The sequence below is a fragment of the Trichechus manatus genome, unplaced genomic scaffold (assembly GCF_000243295.1).
Source record: "Trichechus manatus latirostris isolate Lorelei unplaced genomic scaffold, TriManLat1.0 scaffold00010, whole genome shotgun sequence".
In the NCBI taxonomy this organism is placed as follows: Eukaryota; Metazoa; Chordata; class Mammalia; order Sirenia; family Trichechidae; genus Trichechus; species Trichechus manatus.
The window spans coordinates 16114796-16138803 of NW_004443946.1; the positions used below are offsets into that span (position 1 = coordinate 16114796).

Sequence of the window (24008 nt, forward strand, 5' to 3'; positions counted from 1 at the left end):
CTTTTGTAACGTGAATATTTTTCTGAATCGGAGCTTCTTATTTTCTTGACTGTAAATATTAGCTGGGTTTAGTTTACTCTATACAACATTAAACTGTGTAAAGTACAGAGCAGTTTTACAGTTGAACAATAATCAGTAAAAGATAAAATATATACATAAACCAAACCAAACCTGTTGCTGTCAAGTTGATTCTGATTCACAACAACCCCATGTGTTGCAGGGTAGAACTGCTCCATAGGGTTCTCTTGGTTGTAATCTTCACAGAAACAGATCACCAGGCCTTTGGCTTTCTTCCGTGGTACTGCTGGGTGGGTTTGAACTACCAACCTTTAGGTTAGTAGATGAGTGCAAACCATTTGTGCTACCTAGGGACCTGCCGAGATAACTATAATACAAGCATAATGTGAAGAATGCCCCAACCCAGTGTAAATTACTTAAGCAGGAGTCTCAGTATAATGAATACACAGAGCACACAAAAGCACAATTTACTGAATTATACGTCTAATTAAAGCTATTGTTGTAATGAAAATAAGCACTTAATTTATTAACAAACATTTATAGGGACTTGTTTTTATTCTGCTGGAATGTAAGGATACAGTTGCAACGGCTTAAAATCTAATGCTAGTTAAATATCTAATTAATACTCACTTCACATGCCTTCTTGGAATCTATCAAATTATTTAAAATAGTTTTTTTTTAACTTTAAAATGAATTTTATTTCACCTTAGAGTTTTGTTAAAAAGGTGATTGCTCTTTTCAAAAATTGCCGTTATAGCATGTATCTATTTGAATCTATTGTCAAGAATTTAACTTCAGATGAAATTTAAAGGAGATTTTATATCTGAACCTTTGGCTGACCTTTTCTTATCATATTAGAAACATAAAGGCAGACCTCGAGACAAAGAAGGCAAAATGCAGTCTGAATGGTATTGGTGCTTATGATGTAAAGTCAAACTTGATATTTTTGTAGATGTGAATTTCTGAGTTATTAAGCATAAGCAGGCAGAACTGTTTTCCATCTCCCCCTTCCTACATAGATTAAATGAAGTAAAAAATTGGACAGTGGTAAAAGGTAGACTGCCTGATCTCTTAAGATTTTAGTTGTCCATAAACAGAAATGATAAAGAGGAAAAACGGAAGATAATACATTCCTAATTTATTATTCTTCTAAAAAAATTATAAAGCAGCATTACAGCTTAACTAGTATTGAATGATCTTTCTTGCCCCATCCTTCCCAAATGTCAACCTCTATGATATAATTGCTTTTAAAAAAAGCCTTTTGTCTCTAATTACTTCTTTCATTTCCTTGTCATTGGGTATAATTGTTAGTCAGTATATCTGAATCATCTATTGTTCTTTTCAGAATTTTTTGAGCATTTATAATTTTGATGATTAAGAAGGCAACCATAAATAAATCCTGAAGGTAGGTGATCAGACATCTAGGTAAAGTGTGGAAGTCTTCCAGCTGTGGGTGAGCGACCAGAAGTCAGTATTAAAACAAGAAGGAAAAGCACTTAATGGAGGAGGAATTTTAGATATTGCGTTAAATTATGACTCTTTCTGACATTGTTTATCTTGGTAACTCAGTTAAAAAAAAATTTTTTTTCCTTATTCAAAAATGTATACATTAATTGTTTTCTGACACTGGCCTGCAATATGTCAGCACTCTCCCCCTTTCTCTTTACACCCTGGATTCCCTGTGTCCATTCGTCCAGGTCTACTGTCCCTTCCTGCCTTCTCGCCTTTGTTTTTGGACAGCTCTTGCCCATTTGGTCTCATATACTCGATTGAAATAAGAAGCACGTTCCTCATGTGTGTTACTGTTTGTTTTGTAGGCCTATCTAATCTTTGGCTGAAAGGTGGACTTCGGGAGTGGTTTCATTTCTTAGCAGGGTGTCCAGGGCCATAGTCTTTGGGTTCCTTCAGTCTCTGTCAGACCAGTAAGTCTGGTCTTTTTCTGTGAATTTGAATTTTGTTCTACATTTTTCTCCCACTCTGTCTGGGACTCTCTGTTGTGATCCCTGTCAGAGCAGTCAGTGGTTGTGCTGGACTCAGTCTGGTGGAGGCTGTGGTAGTTGTGGTTCATTAGTCCTTTGGACTAATCTTTCCCTGTGTGTCTATGGTTTTCTTCATTCTCGCTTGCTCCAGGTAGGGTGCGACCAGTAGATGTAGCTTAGATAGCAGCTCACAAGCTTTTAAGACCCCAGACGCTGCTCACCAAAGTAGGATGTAGAACATTTTCTTTATAAACTATGTTATGTCATTTGAGCTAGATGGTCCCCCAAGAACATGGTCCCCAGTCCTCAGCCCCTGTAACTCGGTCCCTCACAGTGTTTGGATGTGTCTAGGAAGCTTCTATGGTTTTGCCTTGGTCAAGTTGTGCTGACTTCCCCTCTACCGTGTGTTGTCTTTCCTTTCACAAGTGTTAACACTTGTCTGTTATCTGGTTAGTGATTTCTCCTCCCCACCATTCCCCTCCCTTGTAACCATCAAAGATTGTTGTTTCTGTATGTAAGCCTTTTCTTGGGTTTTTGTAATAGTGGTCTCATACAGTATTTGCCCTTTTGTGATTGACTTATTTCACTCAGTGTAATACCTTCCAGATTCATCCATGTTGTGAGATGTTTCACGGATTCTTCGTTGTTTATCATCGTGTAGTATTCCATCATGTGTATATACCATAATTTGTTTATGCATTCATCTGTTAATGGGCTCTTAGGTTGTTTCCATCTTTTTACTATTGTGAATAATGCTGCAGTGAACATGGATGTGCATATGTCTATGCATGTGACCACTCTTATTTCTCTAGGATATATTCCTAGGAGTGAGATTGCTAGATCATATGATATTCTATTTCTAGGTTTTTAAGGAGGTGCCATATCATTTTCCATAGTGATTGTACCATTTTACATTCCCACCAGTAGTGCATAAGAGTTCCAATCCCCCCACAACCTCGCCAATATTTGTTATTTTCTTTCTTTTTTTTAAAATTTGTGCCAATAAAGTCAAGGTGAGATGGTATCTCATTTTAGTTTAGGTTTGCATTTCTCTAATGGCTAATGATCACGAGCATTTCCTCATGTGTCTGTTAGCCGCCTGAATGTCTTCTTTGGTGAAGTGTCTGTTCATATCCTTTGCCAATTTTTTTTTTAATTACTTAATTTTTATTGTACTTCAGGTGAAGGCTTACAGAACAAATGGTTTCTCATGAAACAGTAGTACACATATTGTCCTATGACATTGGTTAACAACCCCACAACATGTCAACCCTCTAACTTCCCCCCCCTTTTTTTTTTTTTTTGGTGAAAATACACATAGCCAAAGATACACCATTTCAAAAATTTCTACATTAACAGTTCAGTGACATTGACTACGCTCTTCCAGTTGTGCTGCTGTTCTCACTTAAGATGAAGGCTTACAGAACAAAATAGTTTCTCATTTAACAGTTATACACATGTTGCCCTATGACAATGGTTAACAACCCCACAACACATCAACACTATCCTTACTCAACCTTGGGTTCCCTATCACCAGCTTCCTTGTCCCGTTCTGCCTTCTCCTTTACCAATTTTTTAATTGGATTATTTGTCTTTTTGTTGTTGAGGTGTTGAAGTATTCTATAGATTTTAGAGATTAAACCCTTGTTGAATATGTCATAGCCAAAAAAATTTTCCCAGTCTGTAGATTCTCTTTTTACTCTTTTGGTGAAGTCTTTTGATGACCATAAGTGTTTAATTTTTAGGAGCTCCCATTTATCTAGTTTATCTTCTGGTGTTAGTACATTGTTAGTTATGGTTTGTATTGAATTTATGCCATGTATTAGGCCCTCAGCGTTGTCCTTATTTTTTCTTCCATGATTTTTATCGTTTTAGTTTTTATATTTAGGTCTTTGATCCATTTTTATATAGTTAAAAAAAATTTTTTTTTTGTATGGTGTGAGGTATGGGTCCTGTTTCATTTTTTTACAGATGGACATCCAGTTTTGCCAGCATCATTTATTAAAAAGACTGTCTTTTCCCCATTTAATGGACTTTGGTCCTTTGTCAAAGATCAGCTGACCATAGGTGGATGGTGGATGGATTTACGTCTGGGTTCTCAATTCTGTTCCATTGGTCTATGTGTCTGTCATTGTACTAGTACTAGGCTTTTTTGACTCCTGGGGTTATTGAGCAGGTTCTAAGGTCAGGTAGTGTGAGGCTCCTACTTTGTTCTTTTTCTTCAATAATGCTTTGCTTATCCCGGGCCACTTTCCTTTCAATGTAAAATTGGTTATTAGCTTTTCGATCTTGTTAAAGAATGCTGTTAGTATTTGGATCAGGACTGCGTTATATCTGTAGATTGCTTTGGGTAGAATTGACATTTTCACAATGTTGAGTCTTGCTATGCATGAGCATGGTATGTTTTTCCTTTGTGTAGGTCTCTTTTGGTTTCTTGCAGTAGTGTTTTGTAGTTTTATTTGTATAGGCCTTTTATGTCCCTGGTTAGATTTATTCCTAAATATTTTATCTTTTGGGGGCTATTATAAATACTATTGTTTTTCTGATTTCCTTTTTGAAGTTCTTGTTAGTGTATAGGAATCCAACTGATTCTTGCATGTTGATCTTGCATCCTGCTACTCCGCTGAATCTTGCTATTAGTTCCAGAAGTGTTCTCGTGGATTCTTTGGGTTTCTCTACATATGGGATCGTATCATTTGTGAATAGGGATAGTTTTACTTCTTATTTTCCAATTTGGATGCCCTTTATTTCTTTTTGTTGCCTTACTGCTCTAGCTAGGACTTGCAGCACAGCGATAAATAGGAGTGGTAATAAAGGGCATCCTTGTCTTGTTCCCGTTCTCAGGGGGGAATGCTTTCAGCCTCTCTCCATTGAGAATGATGTTGGCTGTTGGTTTGTTATAGATGTGCTTCATTATGTTGAACAATTTCCCTTCTACTCCTATTTTATTGAAAGTTTTTATTTGAAATCAGTGTTGGGACTCTATAAAATGCCTTTTCTGTGTTGATTGAGATGATCACGTGATTCTTTTCTTTTGCTGTATTTATGTGGTGGATCATGTTGATTGATATTCTAATGTTGAGCCATCCTTGTGTACCTGGTATGAATTCCATTCAGTCGTGATGTATTATTTTTTTGATATGATATTGAATTCTTTTGGCTAGAATTTTGCTGAGAATTTTTGCATCCATATTCATGAGAGATATTGATCTGTAATTTTCTTTTTTGTGGTTTCTTTTTCTGGCTTTGGTATCAGGGGTATGCTGCCTTCATAGAATGAATTAGGGAGCATTCCTTCCTTTTCTATGCTCTGAAGTAGTTTGAGTATTATTGGTGTGGGCTCTTACCTGAATGTTTGGTAGAATTCTCCACTGAAGCTGTCTGGGCCAGGGCTTTTTTTTTTTGTTGGGAGATTTTTTTTCTAACCTCTTCAATCTCTTCTCTTTTTACGCATCTGTTCAGATTTTCTTTCTTAGCTTGTGTTAGTTTAGGTAGGTAGTGTGTTTCTAGAAATTTCTCCATTTCCTCTAGGGTCTCAAATTCGTTGGAGCACAATGTTCCATAGTATTCTGTTATGATCCTTTTTGTTTCAGTTACTTTTGGTCTTATTGATTCTTTCTGTTGTTTTTCTGTTCTCTACTTCATTTATTTCTGCTCTAATCTTTATTATTTCCTTTCTTCTGGTGCTTGTTGGCTTCTGTTGCTTTTTTCTATTTGTTCAAGTTGTAGGGCTAACAGTTTGACTTCAGCCTGTTCTTCCTTTTTGATATAGGTGTTTATTGCTATAAATTGATCTCTAAGCACTGCCTTTGCTGTGTCCCAAAGATTTTGGTATGATGTGTTTTCATTATCATTTGATTCTAAGAATTTTTTTAATTCCCTCTTTGATTTCTTCTGTTACCCAGTTGTTTTTAAGCAAGATGTTACGCAGTTTCCATGTAATCAGTTTTTTCCCTTAATCTTCCTGTTATTGATTTCTGCTTTTGTGACATTGTGATCAGAGAGAATGCTTTATATTATTTCAATGTTCTGGATTTTATTGAGGGTTGCTTTGTGGCCTAAAATGTGGTCTGTTCTGGAGAATGTTCCATGTACGTTGGAAATGAATGTCTACTTTGCCGCTGTTGGGCAGAGTGTTCTGTATATGTCTATAAGGTCATGTTGGTTGATTTTGGCCTTTAGAGCTTCTGTATCTTTGTTGAGTTTCTTTCTAGATGTTCTGTCCTTTACCGAGAGTGGTGTGTTGAAGTCTCCTACTATTATTGTGGAACTATTTCTCTTTTCAGTGCTGTTACAGTTTGTTTTATGTATTTTAGAGCCCTGCCATTGGATTTGTAGATATTATTAAGGTTATGTCTTCTTGGTGGCTTGTCCCTTTAATTATTATATAATGTCCTTCCTTGTCTTTTATGGTTGATTTTACCTTTAAACCTCCTTTATCTGAGAATAGTATTATCACTCCTGCCCTTTTTTGGTTACTGGTTTCTTGATATATTTTTTTCCATCCTTTGATTTTTAATATATTTATGTCTTTCTGTCTAAGTTGTGTCTCTTACAGATAGAGTTTCTTTTCTTTGTGGTAAGTACGATGTTTTATTTTCAGTAAATTATTTCTCCTGGAGTGAAAAGGCAGAAGCAATCCCTCAGAATTAGTTATAGTCCACAAATGACAGACACATGATTTCGGAAAGCAGAAGACAAACAGAAGCTATTATTATATCCGTGGCAGAGGGGAACAGGGATGTGGGCTTCAGCGGGAGGCAATAGTAAGGGTTTAACAAATGATTCTGGGCTTTTTCCTATTCATCACCCATTTTGGGGCTACAAGCATTAGTGGTGGTTTCCAGCAATTCTGCACACCTTTTTATCCTCCATGCTAGTGGAGGCTCTTTCTAACTTTCACTTTTCCGGCCCCTCCAATGGCTTTGTAAGATGTTAATCTCCCATAGTAAATCACTCAGGGCCCTGGGTGGTGGAAACAGTTTGTGCTCAACTACTAAAGTTTGGCAGTTTGAACCCATTCAGCCTCACTATGGAAGAAAGGCCTGGAGATCCACTTCAGTAAAGATTACAGCCAAGAAAACTCTATGGAGCAGTTCTATTCTGTAACACATGTCGTCACCATGACTTGGAATTGACTCAGCAGCAATGTTTTTCTTTTTTTAGTATTAATTTACTTTTTGTTTGAAATACCTATAATGGCTTCTCTTTCCCCAACTGATAAACTTCATTGGCTCCTCTATGCTTCCCTGGAGTGATACGGTACTAGATGATTTTTAATGAGCCATAAATGGAATCTTTGTATACTGTGTATAGCACTCTTTCCAATTATGCAAGTGTTACATTTAAAAAAAAATCTTATCCTTAACAAATATTCATCTTTATTGAACTCCTGTACAGCTAAAGCCTTACTTTCATAGAAGTTGTAATGTTATGGGAAAAGATTATGGTTTACAACGATCAGAACTGTCTTCAGATCCTAGCTCTAATATTTACTTCACTTTCCAACTTAGTTTTCTTTGATGGGTAGTTTTAAAATATTAATATGATACCAGAAACTGCAAGTATCTGTGATACAACAATGATTAAGACAGTTCCTGCCCTCTGCCCCATGATGCTTAAAATCTAGCAGCAAAGACTGAAGTGAGAGAATTCTCAAGGGATAAAACATGTTGGCACAGCAATATGTTAAACAGCCTTCAAATCATAAAAAGATTTTGAGTTCATAATAAGAATGATGAGAAGACACTGAAAAGTTTTAAACAGAGGAGTGATATGATAAAGTTTTTGAAAAATCATTCTAGCTAGAGGGTAAAAGTTGTATTAGACGGAAAAAAGGCCAGATATAAAGACACCAGTTAGGAAGGTGCTACAGAAATATAGAGAAGAGAGATAACAAAGGCCTGGGAAGATTATCACAGTTCAACAATGATAGGGACCATAGGGATGGAGGAAAGTGAATCACTTCAAGAAACATCTAGAAACTAGAACAAACAAGATGTGGGAATTAATTGAAGATGTGAGATAAGGAGACAGAAGAGTCAAGGATAACCCCAAGGTTTAAGACTTTTGGGAACTGGATGAATAGCAGTCGTAGACAGCTTTTTGATGGGTCGTGTTTTTTTATGTATTTGCCACTGTCTGTCTCTTTACTGGTGCATTGAAGCCATTTACGTTCAGTGTAATTGATAGGTATGAGTTTATTGCTTTCATATTCTTGTGTGTGTTATTTTGATGTTTACTTTGCTCCTCTTACGTTCCCATGCTGAGTTCCTTTTTGTGGATTTTCTTTTCTTTCGATATTGTAGATTTTGTGTTTACTGAGTCTTTGTTTTTCTTCTTTTTTTATTTTGATTAGTAGGTTTGTTAATTTTGTGGTTATCTTGAAATTCACCCTTGTCTTTCTAATTTGAACCAGTCTTTTATTACATACTATCACCTTGGCTTCCTCTCCATTTGAAAGTTCTGTGCCTACACTGTGTATTCTCCTTTATTGTTTGACATTGTCATCATTTATAGATGATGTCTCTAATTCCCTGTTTTAAGTCTTTGAGCTTTGTTTTATTACTGAGGGTTCTTTACCTAGGTTGGTATCTGGCCGATGCATTCCTGTGTCCTAGACTCCAGTTGTTGTGTGATGTTGTTGATTCTCTAACTGAAGGACTCTGTTTAATATTACTTGTAAGTTTTGTTTGATTTTTTATGAATTCCGTTAATTTCTGTTTATCTAGAAATGTCCTAATTTCTCCATTGTCTTTAAGAGAGAGTTTTGCAGGATATATTATTCTTGGTTGGCAGTTTTTTTCTTTTAAGGTTTTATATATGTTATTTCATTGCCTTCTTGCCTGCATGGTTTCTTCCAAGTAATCAGAGCTCAGTCTTACTGTTTCCCCTTTCTCAAGGTGCTCTCTGGATTCTTTCTTTGTCTTTGGTTTTGGCAAGTGTGATTGTGGTATGTCTTGGTAACTTTCTTTTGGGGTCTATCTTATATAGGGTTCGTTGAGCTTCTTGGATGGTCTGCTTTTCATGTTTCATGATATTTGAGAAGTTTTCTGCTAGCAAATCTTCAACAATATTCTCTGTGTTTTCCATTTTCTCCTCCTGTTCTGAAACTCCAATCATGGGCAAATTTTTGCGCTTGATAGTGTTCCTCATAATTCTTAGGTGTTTTCTTCATTCTTTTTTCTGATTATTCCTCAAAGAAATCGGTGCCCGTGGATTTGTCTTCAGTCTTGCTGATTCTGGCTTCCATTGTTTCAGATTTGCTCCTAAGACCTTCTATTGAGTTGACCATTTCCCACTCCACTTCAAAACCCACAATTTATTAATCTTGAGAATAGAAGACTAAATAAAATCTTATTATTTTTTCTGTGATATGAATTCATTATTCAACCATTCAGTAAAGTGTATTAAGCTTATACTCTGTGAGAGGCAATGAGGATTCAGTGGTGAGCCAAGGTAGACACGGTCTTTGTTCTCATAGAGCGTCTAGTCCAGAGGGAAAGTCAGGCATTAATCAACTAATTACAGTAATGAGAGTCTAATTATGGGAACTAAAGGGAGGACCACAGTTCCATGATAGCCTATAGCAAGGAATCTGACTGGACTGTAAAGACAGAGAGAGAGCTTTTCTAAGGAAGCAACGTTTGAACTGAGACTGGAAGCTAACTGCACTCAGGGCTGCGCATGGGCGGGGCATCGTTGACAATGGAAATAGAATTTCCTCTTGTGGTGGGTGAGGTCATGGGGAGTTCTAGATACTGAAATAGGGCCACTCTGGCCGTAGTGTAGGTTAGAGAAGAGATAAGAGTGACATAGATGAAGCCTGATGTGTAGGCATGGGTGATTGAGTCACAAGTGGCCTTACAGGTCATGTTAACATTTCAGTCATTATGCTAAAAGAAATAGGCAGCCTCTGAGGCTATGATGATCTGCCTTTCAGTTTAGTTTCTAGTGGTGAAATATGCTTAAATGCTTACAGTTGTTTTTCACCGCTTCATGTTGGAAGAGAAGGAAATGTATTAGAGCTTGTATGATACGCTGTCCCACTGTTGGAAGTTACAAGTGATAGATTTAGGCTTCTTGCTTTCACAAAGTTACCATAGCCGTGGGGCTATTGTCCCCTTAGTGTGAGAAGGGATAGGGAAGCTGTTATTGACTTGTTTCTTTTGGCTGTGATAGGTTTGGTAAGCCACAGAAAATGTTCAGTTATTTAAAGCTATTTACTTTGTGAATTAAGGGTCATAAAGATGCATAAGTCATTGTCTTGCCCTTAAGGAGAATTGATGATATTCTTACTCCCACCTCTTATTCTTTGCCAAACAAGCAAAAATCTAAGGAAAGATATGTTGTTGAAAAAAAGTAACATTTTAAAAAATAAACATATTTGACAGTGTAACCCAGCCAGATTTTTGAGAGAATAGTGCTTTTCCTTTTTTAAATTTATTGGTAACTTTGAAATTCCATTTATACACAGAGGCTCAATGTCTGCATTTACTATACTGTTTAAAAATTACACTTTATCTTAAGTTTATTTTAATCATAGATTTTTTTTTAAGAGAATTAAAAAAAACACAAACCTGTTGCTGTCGAGTCGATTCCGACTCATAGCGACCCTCTAGGACAGCATAGAACTGCCCCTACGGTTTCCAAGGAGCGGCTGGTGGATTTGAACTGCTGACTTTTGGTTAGCCATCAAGCTCTTAACCACTGTGGCACCAGGGCTTCTTAAAGAGAATAATGCCCCCCCAAATCATAAAAATCTCAAAATAACACTCCACTGTGAGGAAGAATCCTTATTACAGTGAGAGGAATTAACAAATTAAGAGGGATTAAGAAATTGAAATAATGCAGCAGCCTGAAAGAAATCATACAATAGGAAAACAAAAAGCAAACCCATTGCCATCGAGTTGATTCCAACTTATAGCAACCCTATAGGACAGAGTAGAACTGCCCCATACAGTAATACGTTTAAAATGACTAATTTTATAAGGGAAAGAATTAAAACCATAAGGAAAATATATAATACTTTGAGAAAAAGGGCAGATTAAAAAATGAGCCATATGGAACTTTAATAAATAAAAAGTCATTTAAATTAAAATTTCCATGGCCATTTTAAGCAGCAGATTTGACATAGCTTGAAAAGAGAATTTGTCTAGAAAATATGACTGGGAAAATTACCCACAATGCAACACAGAGCTATAAAGAGATGGAAAATAGGAAAGAGATTTTAAGAGATCTAGGGACTAAACTGAGATTGTTTAACACAGTTCTCATAGTAGTTCTAGAAGGATAGAGACAGTAGAGGAAAGTCTGGGAATTTTCCACAGTTGTGGAAAAATAGGAATCCTCAGTTTCAAGAAGTACAGGGAGCCTAGAGCAGGGTAGATAAAAATAAATTTTTAGCTAAATACATTGTGGTTAAATAGTAACACGCCGAAGCCAAAAGGAAGAATCTCAAAGACAACCAGAGAGAAAGGACTAATAGAACAGTTGTGTTAAGATCAGATTTCTGAACACTAAAAACCAAAAGACAGTACAAAAGCATCTTCAGAGAGCTGGGGGAAAATAACTGTCAATCTAGACTTTGATATTCAGCTAAACTAGCATTCAAGAGTGAGACATAATACTTAGCATTTGCAAAGACTGAATTTACCTATCTAAAACTACACACAAAAATAAACTACAGAAGAACCTAAATATGAAGAGAAAATTCTAAAATCTTTGCAAGAAAATATTAAATAATATTTTTGTATTGTCAGGGTATAGAAGGCTTTTTTAATCAGGTGCTAAAAGCAAAAGCGAAAACAGGAAAATATTGATAGATTTGACCACATTAAAACGTTAAACTCTTGTTCAGCAAAAGACACCATGGGCTCAAGCATATCAGTGATTGTGAGAATGACATAGGACTGGGCAGTGTTTTGTTCTGTTGTACATAGGGTTGCTATGTGTCATAATTGACTTGATAGCACCTAACAACAAAAACATACAAAGTTTAAAGACATCTACTGGAAGATACTTGCAGTGATATAACTGTTAGAATATTAGTATCCAGAGTAGGAAAAGAATGCTAGAAACCACAAACAACCCAATAGACAATGGATATACAAAAACAATTCACAGAAAAGAGACTCATATGGCCAATAAGCATACAAAGAAAATCTCAAGCTTACTTGTAAAACAACAATGGTAAACATTTCACATTCATTATATTGGCAGGAATTAAAGTCTATTAGCATCAAGTATCAGAGAGGATTAGGGAAAATACAAACTCTTCTACTATGTTGCTGGGAACATAAACCATAATTTTATGTATTGAGAATCATAAGCAACATATTCTGTGACCAGTAATTTTGATTCTAGGCAACTATCCTAAAGAAACTCACACATATGTGCAAGAAGACGTATACAAGGATGTTTATGACAGCATTATCTGCAATAGGAAAGATTGGGACTAATGTCATTGTTCACAGTAGTCGAATGAATAACTGAGTCATGTTTCATCCAGACAGTGGAACAGTATACAGAACCAAAATGACCGTTGTTGTTGGGTGCCTAGTTGTTTTTGTTGTGTCGAGTCGGTGGCTAGTACATTTACATTTGTCAACATGGACAAATCGCAAAACATGCTACCGAGTAGAAAAAAAGGAAGTTATAAAATGATAGATACATGATTCCAATTTTTGTAAGAAATAAAAACATAGAAAAGAATACTATATGAATATCTACATATGTAGCAAAAACATAGAAACTTGTACAATATGTTGACTTCAGAACAGTGATTAGTTCTGGGAAGGAAGAGGTGAAAAGGATGTGGGTGGGGCTTTTTTTAAAAATGTATCTCTTAAATCTTTGTTGTGGGTGATGAGCATTTGTTATTTTTTGTTCTTTTACGTATGTTTAAAAATATTTCATGATTGAAAATTAAAATGTTATAAATACGCTTTCAAAATCAAAGTTAAATATAGCAAAGGATGACTGGTTGTCAAAGAGTCTTTCAATGAGCCAATCAGGTCCTTGAGTCTAAGTGTTCCAACCTCTCTGGCATGAGTAAGGGAATGTTAAACTTTTAAACTTGAAATGTTTGTTTGAGGGATTCTACTGGATTTTCTGCGAAAGGAAAAACGTGGTTTTGGCGGTCGGTAAACAAGTGAAGTTTTGGAGTGGTTTCAGATTTTTGAGAATACTCTCTCTGACCCCTAAAGGCAGCCATTGCAAATGTTGCTAGTGCTTTCCTAGGTAAGACAGACCAAGAGCTCTTAATCCCCTGAGTAAATAGTTAATAGTAAATATAGCCTTTGTTAGAGTCTAGGTAGATCCTTCAGTGCAGGCTCTCTTGTTCATGAGAGGGTTTGTGGGGAACTCAGAGAGGCTCATTTTCTCAATAACCATGGCTTGGAAAGGAGATGGTTATCTACCTCCTACAACTGGGGCTCTTAGGCAAAAAGCATCTACTGGCCGATGATGCTTGTGGTATGGTGCCAGCTCTCTTTTCCTCTCACAGCCTTCCTGTATTTTTCCCTGGAGCTGCTGCTCTTCATGTTGATTTTAGCCCTAGTCCACATGAATAAATTGTTGGACTGGAGAAAATATATAAAATCTGACCATTTTAATCATTTGCAAACTTTTTAAAGAAGTGATTGGTGCTGAGTGCCAAATGAGTACTTCAAAACCAGGAAAACTGGACAGCTGGATCTTCTTACCAGTTAGAATTGGTGGCACCCCAGGCAGTATTTTTTTTTTTTTAATTTAAATTAACTTTTAATTTTAGAATAGTTTTAGATTTACAGAAAATTTCAAAGAAGGTACAGAAAATTCCCATATATCCCTTAGTTTCCCCTGTTGCTAACATAATATTGCCTAAATTGCTATCTAGGAAATACTTTTAAGACAACAGTTTCTACCTTGTTGGGGATATGACACCTTTTATTCATAGATTTGATACCTCGAAAGATTTACTGACATGAAAGTATATGGCAAAATCAATGTTTTTTCATTTATAAATTAATCAAAAAATGGAAACTAATACTTGAACAAAGTAATAGAAATCTAAAATTACTGACATGGTGCCTGGTCTATATAAATGCTCAACAAGTATTTGTTGAAAGAATAAATAAACGAATGTAGGTGCCCTGTCTCTGTGTATACTATAGAGGGCTTCAGGTTCCTACAGCTCTCAGAAAAGATAGGATTACTCCGTATATAACTCATTATGCCTTACACATGTTGGAATTCTTACTGCTGATTGGTACAATTTTAGTCTTAATATCATGAAACCTTGGTGTTTCCTCCATCTATCCATTTATTATTTCAGATTACCAATAGGTAACATTGAATGCCTATTATTATTGCCCTGCCCTCCATATCATGGTAAATATGAATACTAAATATAAACTTTGAAACTTATGCTTTTTCAGTATCTAAGTTTTTAATGTAAGTAAACAGAAGAAACTAGAGTGTTTTCATCAAGAAAAATAAGAATTATTTACTTGGAAGGTAGACTGTTCAGCAATTAATCTTTTTATGTTTTCAGACTTCAGATGTGGAAATGGTTTTGTCAAAACAACTTTCTCTCCATGTTCAAGAAAGCATGAAAAACACTGAAGATGAGCAGAAAGTCAATGAGCTGCAAAATCAACCTTTAGAATTAGATATTATGTTAAGAAATGAACAATTAAAAGAGATAGAGGTATGGAAACAGAAAAAACACTAACAACCTGATTGCATCATTTATCCAGTGCAATATAATATATTTTAATTACCAAAAACTTGCTTGCACAGAGTGAAAAGTCTTATTTATCCTTTGCCTGATGATCAATTTGGTAGCTATATAATTATGTACTAATCAGTAAGTTGTATAAATCTTTCCATTTAAGAAGTGGAAGAGTTTAATTAACATTAGTCTTCTTTCTCTTCCACGAAGTTCCTAAAAACTTACTTATTCAATGACAAAATTTGGAGATCCTGACTTGTCATCATTCCATTTCTTAGTCATATGTATTCTTTTGATTCTGATAAATTCCTTTTATTTTTCCTAATTATCAACATTATAAGGTCTTTCATCTTTGTTTTTACAGCTGTGTTTATATAGCTGTGTTTATTATTTATTTATTTATAGGTATGTAAAGTAGTCTAAAAATCCAGTACGTAGCCATGGTTTTAAAAATGAAACTAAAAATGAGCCCTACAATTTTAACTAAGTTTAGATAACAGTAAACATGTATCTAAAACAGAAAGGGGGTGATTTATGTGTATAATAAAAATAAGATAGATTTTCTTTAGCCATTGCAAAACCTTTTAACCCAATCAGATGATCTAATTGCTATTAAATGCTGTACCAATAATGAGTTTTAGCCTAGTTTTTAACATGATTCCAGTGGGAAAACCACTTAATGTCAGGACTTTAGTTTCTCTGTATGCAAATTATGAAATATTTAAAACATCTTGGGGTAGAACGTGTTATCCGAAGGAAGGAGGAAGGGAAAGAAAATGAATGAATTCATGAGCAGATGAGTGAATGCATATTTAATTATTTGCTTGACTTATTTTTAGAAATTATATGCCCAGTTGGAAGCAAAGAAAGCAGCCATTGAACCACTGGAACAAACTGAACATCTCCACCGGACAGAAACAGGTGCCTTGGTTCCCCACAGTACAAGATATTCAGTGCACAACTTGAACAGTCTACTTCAAGCGCTCATTACCTTGAAGAAAGATAAAGAAAGCCAATATTGTGTCCTTAAAGATTTTCAGGAACACCTTGCTGCAGTTGAATCTTCAATGAAAGCCTTGTTGACAGAAAAGGAAAGCCTAAAAGTGTACGTATGAGAATTTAGGACTTGCATTCTTTTTATTCAAGCACAGACTCCACTACCTTGAACAGGCCCAGAGTTTATACTGGAGTATCATAATGTTAGGATGTTAGGATTTTACATTATATATGGAAGCCATTTAAGGAAGCTCTGTTGGTTTCATGCAAAAAAAATTATATTATTGGGTATGTTTTTTAATTTATTAAACAATTCAAACCATCAATACCTGCAAAATGGGTGTAAGTTCTATGGAGTTCAATATTCTTTTCATCAAGAATTTATTATACACTATTGGGAAAAGGGGAAGAACACTATATATACAGTTGTTTAGTATTAACATAATTGGTTTAAATAGTTTGATACATACATTAAGTATAGGTAGTATAATATTTATTTTAAAATATATGTACTACTTTTGGCTTTGAAAATGATGATTAATGGTTGTAAATATAATGTTAATGTATATACATTTTCCCATTATTGTTAATTTTATACTGATGCCTAAATGGGGTTTACTGCATTTACTTTCATTGATATCCCTTGAGGAAGCAATTTTATGTTCAGAAGGTTAGCCTGATGATTATAATTTTTTAGTCAATATCTATATCATTATTTTTGCAGAGACTTGATAACAAAGACATTGGATGTTACAGTAATTTTTCTCAGTTCTAGACTAACCTTTGTACAAGTGCTTTATATTTTACAGAATATTTTTACATACATTGTTCCCTTAAATCTCCATTCCTTCCTTGTGGTTGTTTATTTTTATGATACTCCTTTTGCAAATGAGTTTTCTGCATTGTCACACTAATTGAAAGCCACAGTAAATAAGATTCTGATTTTTATTTTAAGGACAGAGTACTCTTCTAGACAATCTAATCTTTTCTATGAATTCAAAGCAGAATCTTTCAATGATAACTAACCACATGTTAGTGTATGTATAATAAATATTTAAACAAGCTCCATTTATTTTCTTTTTCTAGGGGAACATCGGACATTGCAACGTATCTTGATAAAATTAAAAAATTCCTGACATCAATAGAAAAAGAAAAAGATTCTTTAAACAAGCTGAAAATCAAGTGGGAGACTATATCAAACCATCTGACTGACATGGATAAGAAGTTGTTGGAAAACCAGATTAAGCAACTTGAACATGGTTGGGAACAAGTGGAACAACTGGTTCAGAAGAAGTATTCTCAACAGCTAGTGGAGTATGATGAACTTAACTTCCTTATGAGCAAGATCCAGGACATTGAGATTTCTCTGCAGCAACTGCAGCAGCGTCTGCAGTTAAGGCTGAGATCTCCAGAACAACAAGAAGGAAACCAAAACATGGTTTCCTTGGCCACCGAACTCGAGACTATCAAGCATAGATTTTCTGTTTTAAAGGGAAGAGCTGACCTTCAGATGAAGAGGCTTTGGGGGGATAAAGAAAAGAAGACTTTGGAAGATGTAGTCAATAATTTGCAGAAGCAACTGGAAGCATTGGCGCCATTAAACTTAGAGGTGGAAAATCAGATCAAGAAGTGTGAAATAAGGAACAAGATGAAAGAGACTATTTTATGGGTCAATAATCTGTTGGGTGAACTTATGCACACCATTTCCCTTCTCCCAGATGACATTGTTTCACAGATTAGAAAGTGTAAGGTAACACACGATGGCGTTCTGGAGAAGCAGCAGATGGTGGAATCTTTGGCTAAAGAGGTCAAAGGTAATATTACTCACCTGCCAGCACATGAAACCAATGATTTAAATAACCTCCTACAGGACTTACAGAGTCAATACCAAATGCTAGTTTTAGAATCTGCTCAGAGGTCACAGCAGTTAGAATTTAAGCTGGAAGAAAGGAGCAAATTTTTTGCAGCAATGGAGAAGGTTCAACTTTCACTTCAAGGGAACGAAACATTGATAATTCCTAAGATAGAAACAACCCCCACAGAAGCTGAACTAGAACATCAGCTTGTCACTTTGAATACCTCTCAGGAAGAATTGCAAGAAATTGAAAGTGTAATCTCAACATATCTTCAGGAACTAACAGACTTTTATAAGGATCTAAATGTGTTTGAAAGGTTATTTCTGGCTGATCAGCTGAGAAATCTTAAGACTAGAGCTAACAGGACTCAAAGATTTATTCAGAATAGAAGTGATGAAGTAAAACACAAGGTAAATCTTTACAGAGAATTTCATGAAAAAACATCTGGGCTTCAGAAGGAGGTTGACAATATACAGTACAATGAACTGCTACTAAATGAAGAAATAAATCAAGATGTTGAAGAGGAGTTCTGTAATTTTAAAGATAGACTCACTGTTATTCAATCTAGTATCTTGCAAGTATTAAAACTCAAAGAAGTGTTTGACTATATGGGACTAAACTGGGATTGTTCACAGCTTGACCAATTACAAACCCAAGTATTTGAAAAACAAAAGGAACTTGAAGAAAAAATTAAGCAGTTGGACTCATTTGTAGCAGAACATGGCAAATATCAAGCATCTCTAAGTAAAATGAGGGCAATGGATTCAGAAATTAAAGAAAGGGCTGAAGCAGTACTAAAATCTTTTAGTACTTCACCAGAAAGTAGTCTGCTCAGTGCCCAAATTTTGAATCAGAAAATTGAGAAAGCTATGTGCTTGTATCATGAGATAATAAAGAAATTAAGTGAAAATAGGGCTTTTGATGAATCATTTAAACAGAAAGAAATACTACAAATAAAGCTGTATGCAGAGGAGAATAGTAAGTTGCACCAAGTTCTCCAAAACTTGGTAGTAGAATTGCAACCGAAAGAAATGGATGAAAAGAATTTTCAGGACAGGCTAGAAAATTCCTTGCATGTTTTAAATCAGATAAAATCTCAGTTGCAGCAGCCTTTACTTATAAATTTGGAAATTAAATGTATTCAAGATGAAAAGGATAATTGTGAAGCGTTTCAAGAACAAATTCAGGCAGAAGTTGTTAGCATTAAAGCTGTGACTGTCATTGGTAAGCCGAGAGAAAAAGAAAACTCTTCGAAAGTTAGTGATATGGAAACAAAATTACGTGACTTTGAAGATCTTCAAATGCAGCTTAACTCAAGCATTGTTTTGCGCACGGTAAGTTTTTTTTTTTAAATTAGGTAGTCAATGCATCTGATTTTAATTTACGAGTCTACATTTTACTCTAATAGCCACTCTTCTGAAGGAATTTCCAGTTCTACAGGAAAATACATGAATTAAGCGAGAGTAGCCATTTTAAAAAATCACAGTGAGCCAATTTGAATAGTAATTTAATTTCAATCATTCTTCCGTTACCTCCTAAAAACATATTTTATAACTATGTCCACATAATAAAATAATTCTGACTCATTCTACGTCTAAATATAGTACCTTATAATTTGGAAATATACAAGTCTGACAGCTTTACTTCTGTTTCCCTCAGAGCCCCTGTTGCGCTTAGAACAAAGCTTTGTTTTTTAGAGATAGGGTATACTGGCAGAAGTATGATGTAGAAGAAAGACAACAAATAATAACTAACATTTATTTAGAATTTAAAATGTGCTAGGCACTGTGCTAAGCACTTTAATTTTCACAGCAACTCTGTGAGGTGGGTACTGCTATCAGCCCTGTTTTAAAATAAGGAAATTGAAGTTCAGAAAGATAAAAAATTTTCTCAGTGTCTTGCAACAGAAACAGAACTAGGATTCAAATTAAGATCCGTCTGATTCTAGAACAAGAGTCATCAAACTAAGTCCCACGGCCCAATCCTGCCCACCGTCCCTGATTTGTAAATAAAGTTTTATTGGAACACGCCATGCTCATTCGTTTATGTATTGTGTGTGGTTGGTTTCCTACTACAATGGCAGAGTTGCATAGTTGTGACAGAGACAGATGGGCTGCAAAGCCTAAAATATTGACTTTGAACCTTTATAGGAAAAGTTTGCTGACCCTGTTGTAGAGCAACACCAACATGCCCCCTCTTTTCCCTCTGATAATAGGGTCCATATCTTAGGCAACATTAGAATTCACACTGTGCTTAACATAGTGCCTTACGCTGTGTTTTCAGAATTGTCACATTAAATTTATAGAATGGGAAAATTAACTCCCCTCTTTAATTCAAAGAGTTACTAGGTAATCAAAATATTTTCACAGGTGTAAAATTCCATAGAAATGTAAAATCGTGTTATGAACCTGAATATGTTCTTTAAACAGGTGCTTAGCAAATATTGACTAAATGGAATATTTCTCTATTTGGTTTTAACCATTTCAAGAAATACTGTATATAAATCCCCCCAAAATATGGTTAGAGCTGGACTGGAAGGGAACTTTAAAGACATTTATCTCAACTATTTGTATTTCAATGAGAAGATTAAGGTCTGGAGAAATTTAGTGATGTGGTCAAAACAACAGTTGGTAGCAGAGCCATTCATTTAAAAACACAAGCGGTCTGGTTTGTTTTCTGTTCATTTTTTCATAAATATTTATTATGGCCGTATGTATATTAAATTGTATTTGATTGTTTTATTTAATTCATAGTCTACAAGAGTTTTAGAGCAGTGACATACATCACTGGACATGATTCATGAGATGTATTTTTGAATTTAGATTTCTTAGCAAATCTGGGAACGATTTTTCTTTATGTAAGCAGAAAGTTATTTTTAAGTATTAGTGTAATATTATTAAAAGTGTGAGAATACTAAACTCTTATAAGACACCAAATCATATTGTGAATGCAGCACAAAAATTCAAAAGTGACAGAAATCCCAGAAGTTTGACAATTTTGTCACAGCGTCTACCTTCCTATTCACCAGAATGTCTTGAATGATGCTTATGAAAATATGACACGCTATAATGAAGCAGTCACCAGGGCACTGGGGATCATCACAGCCCTTGAAACCATCCTTGCATCCCATAGAGTAGACCTTGATAATCCAGAAGAGTCACTAGAGATGCCTTGTTGGAAACAAGAGGAATTTGAATCAGCAATAGCAGACATCCAGGACTTCAGTGAGAAATTGGGAGCTATATCCAGCCCTGAAGCCAAGCTACAACTTCAGTATACTTTACAGGAATTAATTTCTAAGGATTCAGCTGTGAGGGAGGCAGCCAAAGTAGAGGAAGCTGAGATAGAAAGGTAAGTTCTTCTTTTTAAAGGTAATCCTTTAAGAAAATAAAATACAAGTGTTTCTTTATAATTAATATGTTCTCTTTAGAGAGAATGTGGAATATATGGGGAAAACCACTGAAGAAAAATGGGAAATATGTTATTGTATTTCTTTCATTTTTTTCTATATATTATTCTATTCATACAAGAGAATATTTATAAAATATGTGTATAATATAAAGAGTAAAGAGTAATTGGAAGAAAGGCCTGGCAATGTACTTTCAAAATCACAGCCATTGAAAACCCTTTGGAGCATAGTTTTACTCTGGAACACATGGGGTCACCATGAGTCGGAATCATCTCAGTGGCAGCTAGCGACTGGTATAAAGAGCAATGATAAAACAAACATTTTCGTACCCAAAGGTTCAAAGAGAAACACCATCACCTTCGAATGCTCTTGTATGCTTTTCCCTCTCCTCTCAGAAGTAACCATTATCCTAAATTTTGTCTTTATTATTTCTATGCTTTTCTTTATATTTTTACTGTGTTTGTGCCCTGAAATAATACATTAGTTTTCATGCCTTTGAACTAACACATAGTGTGTATATTCTTCGTGATTTGATTTTTTCAAACTCATCATTATGATCCTTAGGTTTATTCTTGTTCTTTTCTGTACTGAAATTCATTCACTTAACTACTGATGGACGTTTGGGTTGTTTCCAGTTTCTGCTTTCACAAACAGTGCTACTAGGAACATTTTTAAATGCAAAGGCTTCCCTTGGGTATATGCCTAGGACTGTGGTCACCAGGTAGAAGGTATCCACACCTTATAATATTAATGCCAAATGATTTTACCAATTTCCACTGAAACCAGCAGTATGTAAGTGTACCAGATATCCCATATCCTCACCAATACTTGATATTGTGACACTTAATTTTTGCTAGTCTCATGGGTGAGAAGTAGTGTCTTGTGGTTTTAATTTGGATTTCTGTTATTCCTGATGAGTTTCAACTCTGTTTTGGATGTTTATTGGTCATTTATATTTCCTTTCCTATAAATTGACTCTTCAAGCCTTTATCCAATTTTTATTGGTTTGTTCCGCGTTTTTTCTTATTGATTTGTAAGAATTTATGTTATATTTTGGAGACTGGTCCTTTGTGGCTATGTGTATGACTGATATCTTTATGGAGGGGGTCTTCTATTAGACATCCCTCCTGGGGAGGGCTCCAGAGTTTATCCTCTATTTCTTACAGTCCAGGAGGTGGTCAGCAAAACTGAAACTTGGCAAATGCCCCCAAGGTGAAAAACAGACCCTAGAGCTCTGCTTATTTCTCTGATTTCCACATTAACATAAGTTTGGGCCCTTGAATATTCCTTAATTCTTTGCCAGTATGTTAGTATGTTTTAAGAGGTTTTTTGTTTTTTTTTTAAAAATATATTTGTTATGTAATTTTAAATTGTTTTCAGGGGAAATTTAGGCTATTTTGTATATATAATTTTATACATAATTTTTTTTATATTTCAAACATTTTCTTGTTTAAAAATGTCTTACTTTTTGTTTTAACTTTATAGCATGAGCTCTTTTCCTTTTTGTAACAAACACTTCATTAAAGAAATTCTAATTGCTATAAAATATTTTCTAAAATGGATTGTGGTTATTTACTTAAAACTGTACTTGTTAGACATAAATGCTGTCTATTTTTGCTATTTTAATTAGTACTCTAATGAGGAAAAAGGAGCTCTGGTGGTGTAGTGGTTAAGAGCTTGGCTGCTAACCAAAAGGTCGGCAGTTCAAATCCACCAGCTGCTCCCTGGAAACCCTGTGTGTGCAGTTCTACTCTGTCCTTTAGGGTCACTATGAGTTGGAATTGACTCAACGGCAGTGGGTTTGGTTTTTGTTTTTTTCTTAGCAGTGTTCAAGGATACAATTTTCACTTTACTAAAATAACTCCTTTTTAAAAATCTTCTCCGACTTAGGTATATTAAGGACAGTCTTATTTGTTTGTTAAAGTTTGCATTTATAGCCTTATGCAGGTCCCTTTTGTGGGGACGTAGTGAATAAAAATTTGTTGAAATGCACTGAATAGCAAAATATAGAATCATCATATTCCTTTTTTATTAAGTGCTGAATTCATTCTGGAAAGTTCAGAATTTATCACACTAAGTATAATTTAATATCATTTTTTTCTAACTGTGCCTCATTAGGTGTCTTGAGAATTACAAATGCTATAGAAAAACTAAAGAGAAAATTTGCACTAACTTCAGCAAAATGGAGAAAGTTCTTGGGCAGTCCATGTCCCAGTTGCCACTGTCTTACAAAGAAGCCTTAGAGCACTTGGAACACAGCAAGGTAATAGTATTCACAAGTTTCCTGTAGGTCTGTGCAAAAAATAGAATATGTGGGTGAAGGCAGCAGAGAATGTGGCTCTGTTATGACCCAAAGGAATCTTTAAGCTAACTTCTACACTTAAGAAAATTCCTCAAACCAAAAGCCAAGAATAAAATGAAGCAATGATTCTGAGAGATTTTTCACAAGACAATCCTCTTCCAAACCAGCATACCTTGTCTTTACTGATCGCTCATTTTAAAGCTTTACATTTCGTCTTATATTGTTGGATACTGATGAATCAGTGACAGAACCTTGTTGTCCACTGAGACTTTACTACAACTGTCTTGCGCTCTACATTCTGCATACTCCTTATAGTCTGTTATTAAGTAATTTCAGTTTTTGCATGTTTTCATCTGTCTGAATCTGTGGTATTAGGAGTAAGGACATTCTAAATCAGCCTGCTTAAGATCTCCTCCCTCCCCTTACCCCACACCCCCCCCCCCAAAAAAAAAAACCCAACAACAACAACAAAAAAAACAAATACTGCTTTGGTGGCTAATAAAGTTTGATAAAATATGAGACTTAAAATAACAAAATGTGTTTTAGGGTATTCACCTTTGAAAATAAATTCTTACTAGGAAAAAAAATGGTTTATGGGTCGTTACTTTCCTCACAGTCCCAAATTCACGGGCAGTTCAATAATACACAGATAATTGTCATCTGGTTCAGACTGACAGATATACTTCCAAAAGAACTTTTAAAAAATGCATCACGTAATACTGTAGAAGATTTA

General features: G+C 35.1%; 1 protein-coding gene across 1 annotated transcript in view; it reads left to right on the top strand.

Annotated features, from left to right (window-relative positions):
* SYNE2 (spectrin repeat containing nuclear envelope protein 2) overlaps nucleotides 1-24008 on the top strand; it is a 325154-nt gene that overhangs the window by 136200 nt on the left and 164946 nt on the right. The window contains exons 45-49 of the mRNA XM_004370941.1: nucleotides 14533-14688; nucleotides 15552-15817; nucleotides 16795-18898; nucleotides 20593-20915; nucleotides 23092-23236. Coding sequence (XP_004370998.1) covers nucleotides 14533-14688; nucleotides 15552-15817; nucleotides 16795-18898; nucleotides 20593-20915; nucleotides 23092-23236 — 2994 coding nt within the window. The remainder of the gene's footprint in view (nucleotides 1-14532; nucleotides 14689-15551; nucleotides 15818-16794; nucleotides 18899-20592; nucleotides 20916-23091; nucleotides 23237-24008) is intronic.